This window comes from Macrobrachium rosenbergii, chromosome 44 (assembly GCF_040412425.1).
Source record: "Macrobrachium rosenbergii isolate ZJJX-2024 chromosome 44, ASM4041242v1, whole genome shotgun sequence".
NCBI classification, from domain to species: Eukaryota; Metazoa; Arthropoda; class Malacostraca; order Decapoda; family Palaemonidae; genus Macrobrachium; species Macrobrachium rosenbergii.
In genome coordinates, this window is record NC_089784.1 from 3776990 (window position 1) to 3798773 (window position 21784).

The 21784-nt window shown below is 37.8% G+C and overlaps 2 protein-coding genes across 6 annotated transcripts in view; one reads left to right on the top strand and one right to left on the bottom strand.

Moving 5' to 3' along the window:
• Window positions 1-13654, top strand: part of LOC136829272 (coiled-coil domain-containing protein 186-like) — a 40545-nt gene extending 26891 nt beyond the window's left edge. The window contains exons 16-17 of one of the 4 annotated variants that reach the window (XM_067087614.1): window positions 496-577; window positions 9501-13654. In XM_067087614.1, the coding sequence (XP_066943715.1) occupies window positions 496-570 (75 nt within the window). In that variant the 3' untranslated portion in view covers window positions 571-577; window positions 9501-13654. Of the gene's footprint in view, window positions 1-495; window positions 4209-9500 lie in introns of those variants that run through there. The other 3 variants (XM_067087612.1, XM_067087613.1, XM_067087611.1) reach the window with 3 other exon arrangements.
• Window positions 7231-21390, bottom strand: LOC136829274 (succinate dehydrogenase assembly factor 2, mitochondrial-like). 2 transcript variants are annotated; one of them, XM_067087615.1, is made up of 4 exons: window positions 21133-21390; window positions 17651-17781; window positions 16022-16185; window positions 7231-7541 (listed from the first exon to the last, which is right to left on the bottom strand). In XM_067087615.1, exons 1-4 carry the CDS (start codon window positions 21205-21207, stop codon window positions 7432-7434), a joined length of 480 nt encoding a protein of 159 aa, XP_066943716.1. In that variant the 5' UTR covers window positions 21208-21390; the 3' UTR covers window positions 7231-7431. The 2 variants fall into 2 exon arrangements, with proteins under 2 accessions (XP_066943716.1, XP_066943717.1); XM_067087616.1 differs by lacking the exon at window positions 7231-7541 and adding an exon at window positions 9641-9779 and having other exon boundaries at window positions 21133-21358.
• Between the last annotated feature and the right edge of the window lie 394 nt (window positions 21391-21784).

The window sequence follows — 21784 nt, forward strand, 5'->3', positions numbered from 1 at the left end:
AGTTAGTTGCTGGGAAACTTTATGAGTAAGACCTCAGGTTATTTTTAGGACCACTGTTTCAAAATTGATCTTGTATCCAATAAAATACAGCAGTATATGGGTGGAAACTTCAACTATTGAGCATAGGTAAGTTTGATGGTAAAACTACTGTCCACATGAAATTGAAAAGCAGTTTTACATTTCACTAAGCCAGTGTAGATGGTATTACCTTACTGAAAAAAGTTGTCACCTTTCATTTGAAAAATTCAAGATTTTATTTCTTACGAAAGAGGAACATTTAATTATGGAATGCTTGAATCATGTAGAGGACCCATTAATTACTGAATGCTTGAATCGTGCATCAGATATACTAATAACTTAACAGGCATTGGTAATTATCTTTGTATTTTTCTCATAACAGTAGCCTATGTTAAGAAATCCTTATTTGGGAGTTGTCCTTAGAGGTATGTCCCAAATAAATGTTTGCACGTTTTAAATAAACGTCATCTATTACAGGATAATCTCAACACATTAGGGGATGAAATCGCCAAGATGACACGCCAGAATCAGCAAAATGATCCCCAGAAATAGGCAGTTGGTAATTATGTAACAAATTGTTACTCATCATTTCATGCTGTAGTGCAACTGATTACTGCATTACTGTATTACTGTACTTTTGCACATTTGTCCTTTCTTCCCGTATATAGTTCTAAAATAGGAGACAGTTTTGCAGCTTATATTTTTATATTAATGTAATACTGTAGTGATGTAATACATCACATTTTAATGTAAAAAGTTACATATACTGAGAAGTATAATGTATATGCCTTGTAGATAGATATTTGCATAACATTCCATTAATATAATCTAAATATCTGAAAAGTTGTGGGAGTAAATTGGATGTGTACATAAAACCTAGTTAATCTGATTTAGTCTTTCATGACTTAGTGTTGTAGTAGCGTGGCAATGTGATACATGGTGTAGAGGAACGGTTTGTAAAAGAATACTCGTTGACATAAGTAAAGAGTATCTTGTCTAGCTAGAGTAATAGGATTGGTGTTCTTTGAGGTCCGTTGGCATTCGTATTTTTAAGGGAATTGTAAAAAATCGTTTCTAAGGAGAACTCAGACCATTTCTTATGAAATCCTTCTCATGGGTGGGCAGCACCTGTACGACTTTGTCTCCTCTTTTCTAGCTGTCCAGCTCTCTATAACTTTGTCTTGCTCCACTTTAATGTAAAAAAAACAAACCCTTTAGGCCAATCCTGTGAGTCTAGAAATGTGCCTCATTGGGCTAGTTGAACAACTTGATAATTATCTTATGAAATCCCTTTTGTTTGAAACAGGTATGCTTTGGCATGAAACAAATGGTTAATGCTAAGTTGAACAGAGTACTGGGATCTTACAATACTGTAGTTATATATTAATTTTCTTAAGTTTTCCACCCTTTATTTGTATCATTGAACTGGTTAGCTATAATCATATTTGTTTACTGCAGGAAAGTTATTAATGTCATGGAAGTTGTTAGAAACTACATGTGTCCTTCATAGATTGCAATTAAATTTCATTCTTAGTGATGTTTGGAAGTGATATATTAGTGGCATTTGAAAATGGATGAAGTTTTACCCTTTGGGAGAATATGATGCAAGGTAGAAAGTATTGTCAAGTTGTTAGTTTATTTTTAAGGATTTACAATACCTGTATAATGTGTCCTGATAAAATGGGGAAAGGGTATTTTGAAGACAACTGAAATTCGATTTTATAGTTATTTAGCATTTATTCGGTGTTTGCTTGTCTTTCAGCAGTAATGAACAAATGTTATCAGGGATGTTTGTTAAGTGTTAATTTTTAAAGTGTGATTAGTTTCTTTCTGTTAGAAAATAAATAGCTTGCATTCTCATCACAGAAAGCATTGTTAGCAGAAAAAATGCAGTAGTGAAGATTAGCAACAGTAAATTTTGAAAGGTTATTCAGATGTTATATTTTTAATTATGTTTAGAGCCTGTGCTTTTGTTAGCTTATGCTACATTTCAGATTGCAAAAATTGGACAGTGTGATGTCAGAGGTCAAAGCAAACTAACCTAACCATATTTACTTGGAAAGTTCAGTGGTGTTATGAAATATTTCCACCCAAGCAAGGGGTAGTATGAGTGAACCATAAAGTGTATCAGAGATTTTTATTCTTTTAATCTAAAGTGCAAATAAAATTTAGCCTATGGAAAATCTAATGATGACATTTGTGTTTTTCTGGGATCTTTGAAGATGCTTAATGAAGTAGCTTTGTTGATCTGAAATGATGGCAAAAAGGTTGTTATTGATATACGTATACATCATCTATACTTATATTTGTATTGGGTGCCACAGGTTGTATCTAAAATTTCATTTTTTGTATATATATTTATTGTGTGAATCATGTACAGTAGTATTGGATCATATCATATATACATTTATGAGAGTTGTATAAAAATCCATATGGTAGCTACACGGCAAAGAGTGAAACCTGTATGAAAATAATTATAGCATGTGTTCAGGACTTGGGGGTGAATTATGGGATACATTTTAAAAAAGTAACTGAAGTAATATGGCTTCACCGGTGACTGTAGAATTGCAAATGAAATGAATCAAGACTTGAATATTTCATGAAATAGCTGAGGTGGTCAAGCCAAGAAACTTTGTAATTTAATTAGAAAGTTTTTTGACCAGGAAATAAAATTAGTGGATAACAAGCGAATTCTTGGTATAGTAGTAGTACAGTATTTTACGGAATAACTTTTCTTTTCATTGCTAACATAATTTTTGATTTTGTCACATCATTTTCTTGTACAGTAGTTACCAGAGCTACTCATATCTATTTCTCAACTTGTTTCTACTGTGTGTACCTTGTACCCAGCTATCTTCGAAATGTTAATACATAACTATACAGTTACTCTTGGCTTGCTTACATATACAGGGGCAATATGAATTTGGTTTACTTTTATTGAAAGGTTGTAAATAAAAATCATTGGCCAGCAATTGGAAAGCAAAGAACTTTGTACCATACATTATTTCACAACATTAACCCTGAGTCCTGTCTCTGGATGGTAACGGGCACAGTAGTGGAATAAAAGGAAATAATTTATTTCCTGTGTTTTTTGCAATTCTCATGGTTTAGTAGTATTTTTTAGTTATTGTTTTGCAGTACAATTTAAATCAAAATTTGTGCAATTTATTTTTGTTCAGTGTATTTATGAAAGTTATTTTTACAAGTGGCTGATGAATCATGATGTAGGAAGCCATTTCCAGAAAACATTGAAAGTAAGGGTAAAACTACAAACCCTTGAAGTTTCTATGAAATATGAATTTAAGGTCTTAAAAAAGAGAACATTACAGGATTCATTTCTTTTGTTTTTATTTCTTCTGATATGAAAACTTTGTAGAAGTAATGTACTGTATTAATAATTAATTGTCTGTGACATATTCTTTAAAGGGCTGAAAACTTCCCAGCTGCTAGGTATGTCAGATCAAGTAAAGATGAGCACTCCCTCAATCAAAAATATAGTCTAGTACTGGTACTCCCAGAAGTATACCATCTTTGTATTATCCCTTCCCCAGCTTACTTAGCTGCACCTTTCTTATGTCTTAATGTATTTGAGTCTCACCCAAGATTCATTGATTTACCTTGAAAACAGGGCTCCACCTCTTACTTAAATGTCTTTCCTTGGATGCCATACCTTAATGTATGCGCAAACATTTTTCTTTAGGTGCCGTATCCTGGATTTCTGTAGATGCCATATCCTAATACAGGATAACCTAATCGTCTGTAAGACTGTGTGCTCCACCCTGAAATGGGGACTGTACTCTCCTACCTACCTAGATCCCCTTTGATATCATGTTAATATGTTACTAAACTAAACTACCTTCAGCTAGAGAATATTGCCTCAGCTTCTTTAAGACCGACCTCCCCCCCAACTTCTGTAATACAGTACATAATTTGAATGAGTTAATTACCATTCCTAATGACTGCTAATCTTTATTTGATCTATTTTACCTACTCTGCAAATGACCTGATTTAAATCGGTCAAATTTTTATTAGTAAATTATTTATTCCCTGGTGTGCTGGGTGGATTTTGACTTTAAAGATATCTAGTCATTTATTCAATAAGGCAGTCCTGTTTATTCCAGCAAGTTCCAAAATATGGAATAAAAAAAAAAATTATGCTTATATTCTTCCTACATATTTGAACCTTACAAGAAAGAAAAGTTGCTAAAAATGTTTTGTACGTGATCAGAAAGTTTTATCCATTTATTAGGGACTGTAGTAACATCAATAGTGATGTGTTTGAAAGCCTTTGAATTCGGATTACAGTAAGGTTTTTTTTTATTTGTGCCCAAAGATATACTGTAGTTTAAGTTGAATACAACAAGTAATTTATATTTTATTAGCCTATTGTAGAGTACTGTAGTCACAACTTTCATAAGTTCCCTGGAAACTTGGTGAAGGTTGAACTCTGTTTTTAAGTAGAGAGGGAAGAATCCGGAGCAAGCTGAGGTCACCACCACTAACTCCTTCTGGACCCCTCTTTCATTGAAAAGCATCTTTTTACCTATTGATATTGTTTCTGGGATGTTTTATTGCCTTTACGTAGATGGTGAAGACCTGTTCTTTAAACATTATTGTCCCTCTTGCATTGAAGTTAACACTAGCATTGTGTATATCAGGCTGTTAATGATTTTCATTGAAGAAACTTCCAATCTCACTACACGTAGAAAAGATGTTACAATTTTGTTTTAATATGCATAGGTGCACCAGAGGATTACGACTTGGAGAAACCGAGAAAATTTTTCAAGATGAACCATTATTTTCTTTGAATGGATCTCACATTTCTTATTGCTGTTCAAGACAGCAGGATATTTTTACCTTTCTGAGGCTATTACTGCAAATTTAAATTTATGAAAGTATATTACCTTCAATGTTTTCTTTTTCTGTGTTGGACGTAGTGTTCAAGAATTGAATTGCTTCATTTAAAAATATTAGTTATGGTGCTTCCAAAGAAAATTGTACATACAAATCAAAATCTGATTGTTGACTTGGAAACAACTATATTTGTATTTTCTTTAAAGGGTTTGTGAAAACAAACTGCATTCCTAAGTAACTTCCGTATATAATTGTTTAAATCTTGTGTAATTCCAAGTAAAGTAATGATTTGTAACATTACTTAAGAGAAAGTCTACTATATCTTAATTCTTTGTAAAACTTGGTGGCTTGTGTTCAATGGCTTGTGTTCAATATTGTTTTTTATTTGAGTTTGTATAGTAAATAGTGATGCCAACATATAAGGAACCCTAAACCTCACTATTTTTTCCTGTTAAAATAACCATCATTATTTGTGAAAGTGGAAGATAACCTAACACTGTTATTGTAAATTGTGTATAATTAACTAATGAAGTTTAACAGAAGAATGTAAAATACAGAAAGGGTGTAGACAAATAATATTTGATGGCCATCATTAGTAAATTTTAATGGAACAAAATAAACATGAGTTTTTAATAAAAACAAAAGTTAAGTACATATTTTCTTGATAAAAACTTGGATGCATTATGAGTTTTATTACAAAGGGAAAAGTGGGATAGGTGTGATGGCTTTACAAATAAATTTCTTGTGATCTTTGTAATGACCATGACAGAAAAACACAGTGCATTGTTAGGACAGTAATTATATATATAATCCTTCTAATTTTTTAATATTCTCTGCAGGCAGGTGAATATGCATATTTTGTTATTTTTATGTTGTAGGTTCCTAATTTTTTTTTTTAATACTTTGTGTGCAGATATTTTCCAAAGTTGAACCCCCTTTTTTTTTTGAGTGAAGTACCAGATGAATGTAGTCTATTGTATATTTTTGTATATAAGTTTCCAGATGTAAAAAGGAAGTACAGTAACCAATAATTCATTACCATTGATGCAATGTAGTCTATAAGTATTGGAGTGTAAACTTGTTTGTAGCTCTTATGGTTATAACAAGTAATGTAGATTGTGGATGGTGTAGGATGGGATATAGTCATGATGTTCTCCTCAATGGAACTATTAACACTTCCATGCAACTCATTGCTAAATTATCAAGCACACTGGTAAGAGCAGCAGGTGTTCACATGTATACCATAATTTTTCTTTTTTCCAAAGTGCTTTGCTTGAAAAGATTCTAATCCACTTGATAATGGAAAGGTACTTAATAATAAAATTTGGTTGTACTAAATTTCAATATTATTCATCACTGTATGATATTAAGAAAGAATTGTAGTTCTTTGCAGTCACTTGTATATAAAACGTGTATTTTGTCTTCAGATGCAACTCAGTTAATGATCAATAGAAAATATATACTGTACTGTATTGTGTATAAATGTCAGAACTGCTACTGAAGGTGAAAATTATGTGAAGTATTATTTTATTGGTTTTAATTGCAAGTGTTTGACAGTACTGAAAAACTATTAAAAATTGCAGATATTTTGTTTTTCATATTTTGCATTTAATATATAGATCAAGGTATAAAGTTTAAGGCATTTATTCAGAGGTTGTATGATCAAACGTGAGACAAAGTTAAAATGTATTTTTTGAAGGACAGTAACGATGCAAGTGTGCCTTTCTTGCTGAGATGTAAACATCTCTAAAGGTTCTTTGCCATGTCTCTTGAACTCCCTTCCCCCCAGCCAAATTTCTTTCTCTTTCAACTCTTCCATACGAGCTATCCATTTAAATAATGAATTTGGCTTATTTCAACTTTCACTTCATGTTCAAGAATAAATTTTTTGGGGTCACATTTGAGTTGTGTACTATATGGATGAAAATTACATGTTAAGACTTCAGATGTATTTAGCACTACAGTTCCAGATTCCTGGCTTCACCTATTTGCTGATTTTTCTGTGGAACGTACATACACATTATTTGCGAAAATTCGCGTATTTGCGGTATTTTTCGTAGAGAAATATTCACAAATTACTGTATTTTCATATTTTTGTAACTAAATGCACTTTGTGATAAAACTATTAAAGTACTCGGGTATAAACATTTTTAAAGGGGGTTTTTTGGTGTTTGAACTATCAAAATAGGCAGCTATAAGCATTTTTAGAGGGGTGTCAAGTTTTCGTGGATTTTAGCTATTTGTGGGGGTGGGGGTTGTGGTACGCATTCCCCCCGAATACTGGGGGTCGACTGTATTGCCATAAACGTTTCATCCATAAGCGCAAAAACTGCTTCATGGGTGTAAGGAAATCAGGAATATTATATTAATTTATTAACGTCTATACAGAATAGTCATACAGTATACATATTTACATAAATATTGTTTTATTAATTTTCATAGATATTGAAAAGTAAAAGACAAATGTCTGCAGTTATGATGTCAATTCCCTAGCAGATATAACAAGAATCAAGACTACAGATAAATGCAACTAAACCAACAACACAAGTACTTGTTTCCTTAGTGTAGGTTTGGCTGGACAGTTCTGTTCTCTCGCTCACTATTTTTGACGAATTCTTTGAGCATGTTCATCACTTCATTATCAAATTCCTGTGGAGTCTCACGAACACCTGTATGGGAAAATGGATTACATACCTCAAATAACATGTCTCACAAAATGTAGTTAAAATTTAAACTTCTGTGTCATGCAAGAGTTCCAGCACTCTTAGTATGGTCTATAAGAGTTGCAATAAAGCTTTCAGGTGAGAGAAAGGCAAGTAAGTTAAATGCAATGGGTTTGTATTAAAAATATTCAAAACCATTGCCTATGAATGAAATATTTTTCTGTGTAAGCTCTAGCTGCTGAATTTTTGTAACAAGGTAGTTAACTGGTGGAGATCTCTTCATCCACCATCAAGAGAAGATGTTTCTGCTGTCTCCTCCCTGTGATTCTGGATGATAAGTTGCTTGCTATTCCCAGTGACCTTACTTCTTTGCCTTGTGCCTTAGCTGTATTTTGCTGTCTTGTGGTTGTGTCTTTCTTGAGTTTGAGAAAATATGACCAGTGCCATTGTGGCGGTCTTGGGTGGCACTGTGGTCACTTCGTCTCTCATACGTGATGGGTTTGTGCTTCTTGGACTTCACCTCAGTGGGACAAGTACAGTTAGAGGAGGATGAAGGACAGGAATATTTCACTGGGTTCCCGGTGGGGGTAACACTCCACCAAATCCAGTTCCTTCTTGCCACCAATTGTCATCCTTGTCCACTGACACCTGCCTCATCCCCTCTTAGGAGGGTTAATCCTTCTCTAAGACTTATAATTGTAAATCCATTCATCCTTCATCTGAGGAAGGGGAAAAATACAAATTACTTTTAAATTTTATGTTCTAAAGGGAACTGAACCTACACTTTCACAAATGGAGACTCACCCTTAGGAGGGAGGACAATTATGTCCCTACTACCACATGAAGGGCGTGCCCCATGGCATCAGGTTACCCTGAAAAAGTTCCCTCAAGAAACTCAGGCCACTACAACCACAGGTCTCAACAAAGTTCTGGAAGAAGAAAGGACGTTCATCCTGTATTCACCACTTCCTCTAGGCACAACTTCTGGTGACCCTGTACACATCCTAGGTGGAGCTTCCCACTTCTGGGGCTTGATGCCCCTGTATATTCCGATAAAGAGAAACATATGAATCAAAGATATTGAATGTTATGAAATAGGTTGGAAAAGTGCCTTATTCAAATATTATTTAATATAAACTTTATCACAATGAATTTGTATCGTATATTATCTAGTATTTGTGTTTGGCTTGTGGTCTGATATACAAAGAATTTCCATGCACAGCAGACTTGAAACATTTGTTTGATTTTTGTTGTTGTTTTATTGTACTGTAGAAATGAGTTTGGTTGCTTGTGTGTGATTTGTGGAATTTGTTGTGTGTGTGAAGTTTGCGTGACTGTTAAGTGAAAGATGCTAGGAAGCCGTGAACTGGACCCCATCACCGGCGTTGAGAACGGTTCCACGTCTGTTGCCACCAGCCCGCCTACAAGAAGGATTGTTTTGTGTCACTGATTGTAAACAGACCTGTGTTTTGGAATGACTTTGGTAGTGTCTCCTGTGAATTTGGAACTATCAACCAACGCAGTGAAGTGAATCTACATTGTGTGCCTTGGGTCTTAGGACACTGTTAATTAGCAACATTCTGGACTTTGTGAGGCTAGTGGCAGCGCTGTTTAGGCTAACGCTTGGTTGAATGTTTCTGCCCTTTGGGAGGCTAAAGAAGTAAGCTGGGTACGTGGTCTTTGTTTGCATATAATGCAATTCATGTAGCATTTGCCGTGGTCGTAGCAATTTCATTTTGTCATAGAGATTTTGGTCATTTCGCATTATAGGTTTGTTTCTTACTGGAGGTATTTTGTGTTTTAGGTGATTGGGCAGAGTGCAGTCCTAGTGCCTGTTGTGATGCCATATGTGAGCATAAGTGATTTGTGTATAAATGAAACAATCTGTTTAATGTGGATTTATTGTTTGTAGAACTAAATATACATTTTTTTTTACAAAAACTGATGTAAGCTGTTTGTTTGCAGCAAATGTCTCTGAAGGTCACTGAAGCATTATAAGAAGTTGAGAATACAGAAACTGAGGCTTGAAGAGATTATTTTAGCTACCCACTAGTCAAGACATAGGCTCCCTCCTGCTGACGATGGCGCTTGTTGATCTGCAGGATCCTAATAGGTCCCCCAGAGAGCAGGAGATCTGACAATTGGTATGGCTGCTGTGGTCTGCAACAGCTGCGTTCACTGGATTCTACAATTTGATATGTACCCTGTTGAGTGGGTGATTTCAAGATGCTCTGTCACTGTGTGCTGTAATTGAACAAATCAAAACATATCTTGGCATACAGTTTGAGACGGTACAACGCACAACATGTCTAAATACAGCAGTGAGAAGTCTGTTGCTATGGCCTTATGTAAAGGGTCAAAAGACATTACTGCTTCTTGATTTTCTACTCTTACAGTTTCATCGTGCAGCCACAGATCTCAATTACTTGCTGAAGAAGAACTGGAACGACAAATGTTTATAAATGCACGGGAAGAAAGGGCCAGAAAAGAAAGAGAAGAGAGGGAAGAAAAGGACAGGTGTGAGAGAAAGGAAGACGAAAGAAAGACATTTGAAGCAAAATTGAAGGTCAAATGTTTAAGGGATGGTTCTGCGCACACCTAACCAAGCTTGGTTGGGTGGCCTTCGGGCATACTGGGACGTCCATGAGTCAGGCGCAAGCCTTTCCCATGCACCACATGACACCTGTTAACACCAACGACAAGGTGAGCCAGCTCCTTCAAGATCACTTCAACCGGGACTACTGGGAGAGCGAGATTCACTCCCGTATGGAAGATTCTGTAGAAGACAAAATCTTCATCGACAAGGTCCCACGGTCAATTCACCAGGAATCTGGAAAATATGTGATAGAGCTACCTCTAAGAGACGGATCGTAACTCCCAAACAACCATGAAATGGCCGTACAGCGTGCTTATCTCAAGAGGAAGTTCGAGAAAGACAGCGACTACACACAGTCTTATGTAGCTGCCGTGGAGAAGTGTACCAAGCAGCAAGTTGAAGCGCGACGATGGGCGTGTATGAAATATATACCACATCATTCCTTGCGCCACCCAACAAAGCCTTAGATTTGAGTGGCCTTTGACCTGAAGGCAAGATACAAAGGCACATCCCTGAATGATAATCTTCTTCAGGGCCCTGATATGACTAACACATTAGTTGGAACTCTCCTCAGATTCAGAAGCAGCCAGCACACTGTCACAGCCAATATAGAGGAAATGTTCCGTCAAGTTAAGGTCCCCATACAAGACAGGGACCTTCTTCGTTTCCTCTGGTGGCTGAAGGGCGACACAACACAAGACTGGATAGAGTACAAGATGGGTGTGAATGTGTTCGGCTTACGGTCATCTCCAAGCTGCGTGAACTACACCCTGCAACGCACAGCCGAAGAGCATGGTCACAAGTACAGTGAAGAAGGATCTCAGGTCATCACTACTAGTTTTGCATCGATAACCTTCTCAAGGCCCACAACGACGAAGAACACCAGAAGAAAATCATCCAGGAGCTCCTCTCACTCTGTGCTGATGGGGGTTGGCGACTTAACCAGTAGACTTTCAGCAGTAGAAATGTGCTGTCTGCCGTGCCTGGGTCGCAAGCTTGGACATCAGCAAGGATGAACTCCCTGTAAAGCGCACACTGAGGATCCACTGGTCCATGGAAGGAGACTATTTTACCTTCAAGATCAGCCTGAAAGAACGACCACACACCAGAAGAGGAGTCCTTTCCATCGTGGCCTCCATCTACAACCCGTTGAGGCTCGTCACACCCTTTACACTGCCTGCCAAGATGTTACTACAGGACTTCTGTAGGGAGCAGCTGGGATAGGATGACGCAATGAAGGAAGCCAAAACACGCTGATGGAAGGCGTGTTGTGACCAGCTGCTGCACCTAGAAGCCCTGGAGATCTTGAGGAGCTTCATCCCACCAGCCTTCGGACCTGTGAGGGCCTACCAACTGCAATACTTCGCAGACGTGACCCATAGCAGGTACGGCACGGCCATGTACCTTCAGATGGAGAGTGTCGACGGCAAAGTCAGCTGCGCGCTCGTCATGGGACGACCTACAGTGGCACCAACTGAAGACAATGACTACGATTCCCAGACTTGAGTTGACTGCAGCGGTTGTGGCAGCATGCAAAGATTGCAAGCTACATGAAGAACTTGGCCTGGAGCTTGAAGAATCAGTGTTCTGGAGTGATTCTACATCGGTCCTCAAGCATCTCTTCAACGTCCAGGCGTGCTACCAGACGTTCGTGGCAAATCGAGTCAACCTGATATGCGGGCTGACTCCCATCATGTCTGGAGGTATGTGGACACAGCCAAAAACCCAGCGGACCTGGCTTCCAGAGGAATCGCCGCTGACTTGCTGCTGACGTCAAAGATGTGGTTTCAGGGACCAGCATTCCTTGCAGGTCCAGTCATCGTGGCCTGCAACTCCAAGCGACGTGAAGATCACTACTCTGAAGGACGACCCAGAAGTCAACCAAACACTACTGCTCTGCGACGCTGTTACAGAAACTGAGTCCTTCATGGAGCAAGTAGCTAAGCGCTTCTGGAAGTGGCCGCAGTTCGTGTGCTGCATTGCCTGGATGCAGCAACTCCTACCAAGAAGACACAACAATGCTTCTGGTGATTGCCTGAGCGTTGAGGCGCCGACTGCAGCCGAGAACATCATCTGGAAGCTCACACAGAAGTCTTCCCCAAAGAAGTGGATGCCTGCGGCCAAGAGAAATGAAAGATTGTGAAGCTGAAGCCTATCCTATGTGAAGGTCTTCTCCGTGTGGGCGGCTGCCTTCAGCATGCACCCTGCAACGAGAGCGTTGCCCAAGACATCATAGGCAGTCCGTCTGCTAGTTAGGTGGCACCACGAGAAGCTGGGACACTGCGGTCAGAACTTCCTTCTTGCAGATCTTTGCCAAAGGTTCAGGATAGTGTGAATGCAGTAGCCCGTTCGGTGGTGAGAAGCTGTGTGAAGTGCAGGGCTATCTGCATGCCCCATCACCCAGGAGATGGCTGATCTGCCTCCGGATCGACTCTTTCCAGGGGGGCCAGCCTTCACGAAGAATGCCACCGACTGCTTCGGACCCTTCCTTGTGAAGATTGGGAGGTATGAGGTGTTGTTCACCGGCCTCACTTCTCGAGCTATCCACATTGAGATGGCCAACTCTCTGGAAACAGACGTGTTTCTCAATGTGTTGCGGAGGTTCGTGGCCAGGCGTGGTCCCGTCCAGTCTATCAGGTCTGACAACGGGACGAACTTCGTCGGTGCAGACATAACACTTTGCGACGAGCTGAAGAAGTTGAACCAGACCACCATCAATGACGCCTTGGCAGTACAATCCACCATACTCATCTCACCGGGGAGGCATATGGGAGCGTCAAATCCGCTCCATCAGAAGAGTGCTGAAAGGCATCTGCCAGCAACAGGTACTAACGGACGACTCTCTCAACACCCTCTTCTGTGAGGTTGACGCCATAGTGAATAGCAGACCCTTGGTTTACATCACCAATGATCCCAACTGTCTACTGCCACTGACCCCAAACATGCTCCTCAACCTCAAAGGATCTCCGGGGCCCCGTCACGAGCACTGCCACACCGATCAATACTTGTGCCTCCGCTGGAGGCAAGTCCAGTACCTCACACCTGTTCGGGAGGCGTTGGACGAGGGAGTATTTGCCCCTCCTCCAAGAACGTCAACGGTGGACTATCAGATGTCGAGACCTACAGAACAGCGACGTGGTCCTCGCCTTGGATGAGAAGGGCCCGAGAGGTACTTGGCCTCTGGCGAAAGTCATCGAGGTCATCCGCAGTGCTGATGGAAATGTGTGCAGTGCCCACCTGAAGACAGATACCAGGGAGTACCTCAGACCCATCTCGAAGATGTGCTTTCTCATCGAAGGTGAACTCAGTGCAAATGACATGTAGTGAAGGGTGAACGGCCATGCGGTGCCCATAATTGTGCTGCAGGATCAAATCCTCTGCAATGATAGCAAGTAGAATGTAAGTCAAATTTAAAAGATGTCAACCTGATATAACCTGGTATCACAGCCCTTGCTGCAATACCGGCTACTAGAAACACTAGTGTCTGACATAATTAGTCACAATTAATAAACAAGTCCAACTATCATAATTAGTCACAATTAATAAACAAGTCCCTACTAAGCTTAGTTAATTAAATTTAGCACAGAGGCTACCAAAAGTACAGAATACTTCACCAAATCCTTTGGCTATAAGCAAGACCATCCTGACAATCAAAAACAAAGTTGCTTAACAACCGATGTTAGGTCGTTGAGTGGCAGAAACGAACTGAGCTCTTCAGCTATGTTGTACCTGTATTTCCCCAGAAGTGGGCAGGGCATTTACCTGCACCAAAACAATAAAGCACTACCACGAATTTCAAATCTAAAGCTGCTATGAATTAGAAACTAATAGCTATGCAATTACTTGGTAAGTTACATATATAAAAACAACAACCTGGCATTGAACTCTAAGAAAAAGATCAACAACATCTGTTAAAAACAATCAGCAACTATCTTGAAAGCAAATCACTGGGCGTACTGTCTCTTGCTTATCAGAGACAGAAGTAATAAAAATCAGATCATCACAAAATCCTTACAGAACTAATAAGAAACAAAAGCTCACTGCTGGTGAATGAAAGTACAGTAGCAAAGAGCACACCTGTAGACTAATAAGAAACCAAAGCTCATTGCTGGTGAATGAAAGTACAGTAGCAAAGAGCACACCTGTACACTAATAAGAAACCAAAGCTCACTGCTGGTGAATGAAGTACAGTAGCAAAGAGCATACCTGTTGACTAATAAGAAACCAAAGCTCACTGCTGGTGAATGAAAGTACAGTAGCAAAGAGCACACCTGTAGACTAATAAGAAACCAAAGCTCACTGCTGGTGAATGAAAGTACAGTAGCAAAGAGCACACCTGTACACTAATAAGAAACAAAACCTCATTGCTGGTGAATGAAAGTACAGTAGTAAAGAGCATACCTGCGAAACTAAAGAAACTAATGGTTTTTTTTTTGAACAAACTACAAAAGAATTCACTACTAAAAACTTTCATTTGGAAATAACAAAAGGCACATGGTAACATTAAACATTGCCAAAAGAGTTGTTCACCGTCAGCAGGCTCACTAAGCATGATTCAATTACAGTAGTTAACTGGAGCCTCTAGGACTGTATGCACATGCACTAACCTACATGAGCAAACTAATCATTTTTTTCTTCTACAAATGGACTGATGTGTCTGGTTAAAATAAAGGATGTAAATAAAATAAATGGAAATAAGTAAAAGGGTTTGGTAATGAAACAAGTTAAACATTCAAACCACCCAAAAATTTCAGATTCAAGTAAACTTGATAAAAATGTTTATTCAAGTAAACTTAATAAAAATGTTTGGACTGATGTGTTTGGGATCAATTTAATCAAAATAGTCAATGATACATTCATTTGTAATACAAGTTAAACATTCGATAAAAATGTTTATTCAAGTAAACTTGATAAAAATGTTTATAAGTCAATTTAATCAAGCAATGATAAATTCATTGCATACCAGCTAATATATCACATCACATGACAGTGAAACTATTAATTAACTGTTTGTTAGATGGCCATGCAAAACCTACCAGATGACAATGAGCTGTGTGCTTGCCATTTGATCAGACTGCTGTGAATCTTTAATAAACTGGTAAACTGTCACAGCTCTGTCTCACCTCAGACATGTTGAACCACCCATCAGTAGTGGCACTCTGATCTACAGTGGTTCATTCAACAGCTTCACAAATTCATTAATGCACAATGATGGCAATTGTGGGCAAAATGTTTGACAGCCATGAGAAAACGAGACTGATGACCTCCGGGAAAGTGTAACAGATGAGAGAAGGAGTTTCACATCATGGGAGGGGTTCCTTGGCAGGTGATATCATCACTCCACAGCCCCTTATAATAAGAGAAAAGCTGAGGAAATCCAGGTCACAGGACAAAAATGGGAATAGACGACATGAAAATCAAGAAAAGGAGGTAGCATACCAATATAAGCAGATGTCAAGAAACCTCTTTTGCTCCAATTAGTTAAACTTATTAAAAAAATCACTGATGAATGGATTATTTTTATATTTATGAGTGGTAAAGAACCTCTCTGCATCATCTTTAGTAGTGCTACTATTTTCTTACTACCCTATCAATATCAGCTTCATATTTCAATGTCACCGTGGTAACAGAAGCACCAACTCATCAAAGGTCTGTCCTTAAAAGATCTTCCTCTCTCTCTTCACCATTAGCTCTCCTTACAGACTTTAGACATGACTTTCTTCTTCACTTCCTTTCCAGTAACCAACTTTCCAAACAACTAAAATTTAAAATCAATAATGTTTTACACCTGAAAGTTTTACATTTGCCTTTAGACCCAAGGTAGAAGATTCTCACAGTACAAACTACTTAAAAATGTGTGTACATTACTCAATTAAACAATGCTACTTACCAGTAGCCCAATAATATATCTCCCAGTCATTCGAAGGAAGGTTAATCAACCGATCATACATAGACAACTGTTCTTCAGACATGGCTGACAGAAATCGATGAGCAAAAGAGCTGAGAAGCAAACCATTTTCCAACATTCCTCTCTTTCTTGACTGGTACTGAAGTCTGAAAGTACATCCAAATGTCAGTATCTCATATCATTACAAAATATTTTTAAAAGTGAAATGATGTACAGCATTTCAAACATCCTGCAATAGTCATTATGATGGAATCACATGAATGCAGATTTTTATAGCTATTTTGTCATTAAGCATGTAACAATACTATAAAACATACATTTGACAGGCTATGTATTTACTAAACCCCACAATGATTATTTTAATAGATTCATATACTGTGCAAATTCAAATATTTTTAGCCATTACCACATAATCCCTGGTTAGGAATGTTGCAATAATGATTTTGAATGTTATCACTGTACTGCAATATTCACTATACTAAAATTGGTTGGATATTTACTTCTGGACAAAATGGCAAGAACACGTGCATATAATTATTTTACAATCAGAATACAGTAGAGTACCTCTTATCAAGAATCACTGGGACCAAGAGTGTTCTGGATACTAGTTTTTCTGGATAGGCCTTTAAACATAGCCTAAGTTAATTCAGTCAGTCTTGACAAAGTCATAATAATGAACAGATATAACCTACAAATGATGACTGCAAATAAAAAAAACATATCCAATATTAAAAATGTTGAAAATGTTTAGGCGACATTAATGCTTAGTAAAGAGAGCAAAATGTTTAATTCACGAGATATCTGTCCATTGGCTATCATAAAACAGTAGTCTTTGGAATCCTGTCTTAAATGCAAGCATAAAATTTGGAGTTTCATATGAATAGGCATACGTGATCATTAAAAAATGCAGTATTGATTAGTAAAATTAAAATTAATCTTAAAAGTTTACTCAGATGATTCTTGAATGTAGCCCAAAACAAAAGCACCTTAGGCCAAGAGTAATTGAAGTTTTTTATCTCATGCAGAGCCTAAACCATCTTGTGTAACTATATCAACTCATAATTAACAAATTTCTTTACATCACAAGCTGTGCATTTCTGGTCAAATCTGGCTTTGAGACTGGCAATGGGGTTGGGAATGGAAGCATGGGAGCCAGGTAAAGGAGTAGGTGGTACAGTCAGAGGGCTGGTAATGGGACAACAGGCAGTCACAGAACAAATAACTCGCAATTCGGCTACATCTGACTTCGGTGTAGACTCTACACTAGCTAAAGGCTACCAAAAGCAAGAACACTTCACAAATATGGAGAACAATACGGTACAACCATATGGTGATAAGAATTCCAAAATAATGCTGCTCATACAACTGAAGTTGTCGTTCGCCGGCAGAAATGAATTGAGCTCTTCAGCTGTGTTGTACCTATTCTTCCCCGAAAGTGGGCGGGGATAGTCACATACACTAAAAGAACAGAATTTCAAAATTTAAGCTGCCGCGCATGTTGAAACTATTAGCTATGTAATTATTTGGTAAGTTACCTATATGAAACCCAAATTTAACATCAGAGCACATAAGAGATCCCAATCAACTAATAAGTTTTAAAATTTGGAATACCTTGCTTTTTTCAAGTGAACTGGTTCCCCAACTTTCTCTTCATAAGGTGGAATAATTGGTTCTTTTATGTGTGAAGGTGCAGGGTGCATATCTCCACTGTCATTTGGTCCATCGTAAAGGGCACGATAACTCTGAAAATTAAACTGAGCATTAACATATCTGTCAAGATGAACATATCTTATATTTCGTGATGAGGTTTTTTAAGTATGTTCCTGTAATTAAAATGGGAAAACATAAGAATAATTCTAATACTGTATTGAAAATGAAATTAAAAAAAATTCTAACCCTGAAAACAAACTTAAAACTTAAATATATCTACCCAAGGATAAGCAATTTTAAATCACAATATATATACTATATTTTGCTAGTGGATATTGTATCAATTTGAAAGTAGAACTTCTACACCATTATTATGTACATATGGTGTATAATTACATCAGAATTTGATGTGCAGTATTTTTCAAAACAGAATACCTATCAACCAAATGAGGCTTTTTATGTTCCATTTCAAATTACTATAGAATAATTTAAAGATTTTCTTAGGATCTGTTTAAAAATGCCTTCAGAATCATTTTACATCCACAGTATTTCTCAAAACAGAATACCTACCAACCCAATGTCAACAGCTTTACTTGATAAAATTTAACCAAGTAAAAAATCTTAAATGATTCTTTAGAAAATTACACAAACTTGTACAAGTAGGAGCATCACCAAAGAAATTCTTCAAGAGAACTATTGATAATCGACAATTTTCTGAATGATAAAATACTCTGACCACAGGTTGGTCAGATAATACATGCAAAATGTTTTTGATGCATGGGTGAATCGGACATAGAAAAATATTTGCCCAGCCTTGGAAAAAAAATACTCCTACCCTTCCTCCCCCAATACCAAGCCAGCCACTGATAATGATCTTAATGTACTGCAGTTTTCATAAGAGGTTTCTACATCACGCAAATAATAAGAGGCAAACACAAATCTGTACGTCCAGTACGTAGATTGAAGAATAATCTGCAAGTGACATATTGCATTTAAAAGCTGAAGAAGTGGCGACTGCCCAGATTTTGAGGGCTTTAACTTTCAATAAAGGTAGGGCCTCTTCCTGAATTCCCCTGTGGGGTTCAGCGATCACTTCTCTAAGAAAGAGGGAGAAAGCGTTCTTGGACGTAGAACGAGATATGGTCTTTACGGAACACCAGAGGTTACGAGAGGGGCTTCTGATGCTCTTAGTCCTCCCCATAACATTTCAAGGCTCTGACTGAACAGAGAATTCTCTCCTGGTCTTCAGGTCCCAGGATATCTGTAAGGTTCTTGATCGAGAACGAACGGGACCAAGGATTGGCTGGAGTTTCGTTCTTCTCAAGAAAACCAAGGGTAAACATGCAGACATCATCACCTTGTGAAAAGCTAACCTGCTTCTCCAAGGCCTGTAATCTTCTAACTCTTTTGGCTACCACTAGAGCAACCAAAAAGAGTCTTCCTAGCCTAGCCTATGGTTAATCCTTCATCAAAGTTAGGCTAAACATAGCCTAGCCTATGGTTAATCCTTAATCAAAGTTAGGCTAAACATAGCCTAGCCTATGGTTAATCCTTAATCAAAGTTAGGCTAAACATAGCCTAGCCTATGGTTAATCCTTAATCAAAGTTAGGCTAAACATAGCCTAGCCTATGGTTAATCCTTCATCAAAATTAAACATAGCCTAGCCTATGGTTAATCCTTCATCAAAGTTAAACATAGCCCAAGGTTATGGTTAATCCTTCATCAAAGTTAAAGACAGCCTAAGCCTATGGTTAATCCTTCATCAAGGTTAGGCTAAACATAGCCTAGCCTATGACTAATCCTTCATCAAAATTAAACATAGCCTATCCTATGGTTAACCCACAAGGTGCAGCGCATCGCTAAAATCGATGCTTTATATGCTGCATAAAGACAACATCGATATTATCGACGCTTTATTTTCAAATATCGCGGTAAATTTAGTCCCTCCCTTTAGCTCTGTCCGAGTGACATCAACAGTCTCACCAGCCATTCAGCTCACTGTTGAACATAAAAGATGCCAGATTTCTCTTAATCATAGGTATAAAAATAGAAAAATTGTAAACCTTCCGTCAGCCTAGGGGGTGGGACCAGGGAGGCTTTAGTATCCTGAAGTTGAGCAACGGTCGAAGATTTTTATAAATCTTTGTTTATTTTGTGAATTTTGGAGACAATGGCTTTTGATGATGATACTTATTCATCTGCATCAAATAGTGATATCGAGATAGATAATTACAATGACAGTGACGACAGTAATATTGGTTTTCAAGTTAGTGTGCATAGGATAGTTAACATACACATATACACCCATTTGACCAATTAACAACTGTTGTATATTTTTTGTACTTTTATAGGTATTTCTTGAATAGCTAAGGAGTAATATTGTCATGAAAAAATTTGAAATTGTCTCAGAAAATACTGCACGAAGCATTCCAAAACTAAAGAGTGGCTTTTGGAAAAATGTTTTCTTTCCAAAAAATATTCTTTTTAAATATAAATTTTTAAAAGTATCTTATATCTTATTTTTTAGTATTAATCTGCGACACAAGGCAATTACAACCATGTACAACATTAGGTGATAAGTTAAAAAAATGAGCAAGAAAATATTGGTTCCATTACTGAAGTTGCAAATGCATAATACTGCCGTCATCCTTAAGTGGCATCCCCCTAGCAACTCTTGGGTTAATCCTTCATCAAAGTTAGGCTATACATAGCCTAGCCTATGGTTAATCCTTCACCAAAATTAAACATAGCCCTAGCCTGTGGTTAATCCTTCATCAAAGTTAAACAATGCCAATGGTTAATTATGCGGTAATTCTAAGTATTCGCTCCGCGCCTGTTTTTACCTTGGAAACTGTTCTTTTTCTACACTTCTAGCGCTTCTGATACTAGCGGTACATTTGTTTGTTGTCGGCCAATGTCCTTTCGCCGTGTTTAGTACTGGAGCGGGGGGGGGGGGGTACCCATACGTTAACAAGTTATTGCACTTGCCGGACGGGATATGAACCATTCCAGACAGACGTATATACCCGTGTTCTGTCTTGTGAAGATCGCGTGTGTAAACCCTTGTTGGATGGACTTCAGGGGTTAATTACAGGTTAATCACCTTCGTACGACAAAAATTGAAGGTAAATCCACAATTAGCAACCAAAAAACTGTAGAAAAAGTCAAGTTAGAAGGAAATCGCTGCCGCGGAGCTAATACTTAGATCTACCTTAAATTTAAACATAGCCTACCCTATGGTTAATCCTTCATTAAAGGGCCTAACCTATGGTTAATCCTTCATCAAAGTTAAACATAGCCTAGGAATCCTAAGCACAGCCAATGGTTAATTATCCATTACACACCAAAATGAATGTCAACTAAATTTCCTAACTTGGGAAACGGGGTCATACTTGTCTAGCACATGCGATACGTAACGGTAACGTAACGTCACGATACTTACGATAACTGGCAATCTTGGTCCAAACAACTTCATCGCAGACAATCTGCGGATGGCGAAACGCCCAACGGCCGTCATTTTCACAAATGAAATAGTCTCAGTTCGTTAATTAACCTTCCAATAGTCAAAAGAGTTAGATAATCACAGGGGTTGTTGTACGACGTAGGAGCCTCGGCGAGTACAAGCCTATGTAACAGCAAACGTTGGACTGGGACCGGTTACCTAATGTTTACATTCGACGTAAAATTATGTAAGTACAGTAGTCATAGACGTGTCCTTTGTAACGGCTCTTCAGCTGCTCGTTTGGTACTTTATTGATTGATTGGTTGAAGACCAAGCGCCGGGACCCATCAGGATTATTCAAAGCCGTAATGAAGGTGAAATCTATAAACTAATAATGATATGGCTGATAATGAATACGTGAATGATGACATACTAGTAACATTCAGTGTTAAGATATGAACGAATAAAATGAAGAATGATACCGGATTGAACACTACTTCAAAATCTATCAAAAATATATAAATATATATATTACCAGGGCCAACGTTTCACAACTGTATCTTTGCATTTTCAAGTCTGAAATCAGGATGATTAATAAGCAAGTTGACTTTGGAGTAATTGCAATTAAAACACCAATTATACTAATAAAAAA

Bases quoted from the DNA above. Each gene is read 5' to 3' on its own strand.
- LOC136829274 (XM_067087615.1), bottom strand. From the start codon at position 21,207: ATGACGGCCGTTGGGCGTTTCGCCATCCGCAGATTGTCTGCGATGAAG. The intron at 17,782-21,132 runs GTAAGTATCGTG...TTTAATTTTCAG, and splicing joins GACCAAGATTGCCAGTTATC to AGTTATCGTGCCCTTTACGA. The intron at 7,542-16,021 runs GTAAGTAGCATT...TTTCCCATACAG, and splicing joins GATATATTATTGGGCTACTG to GTGTTCGTGAGACTCCACAG.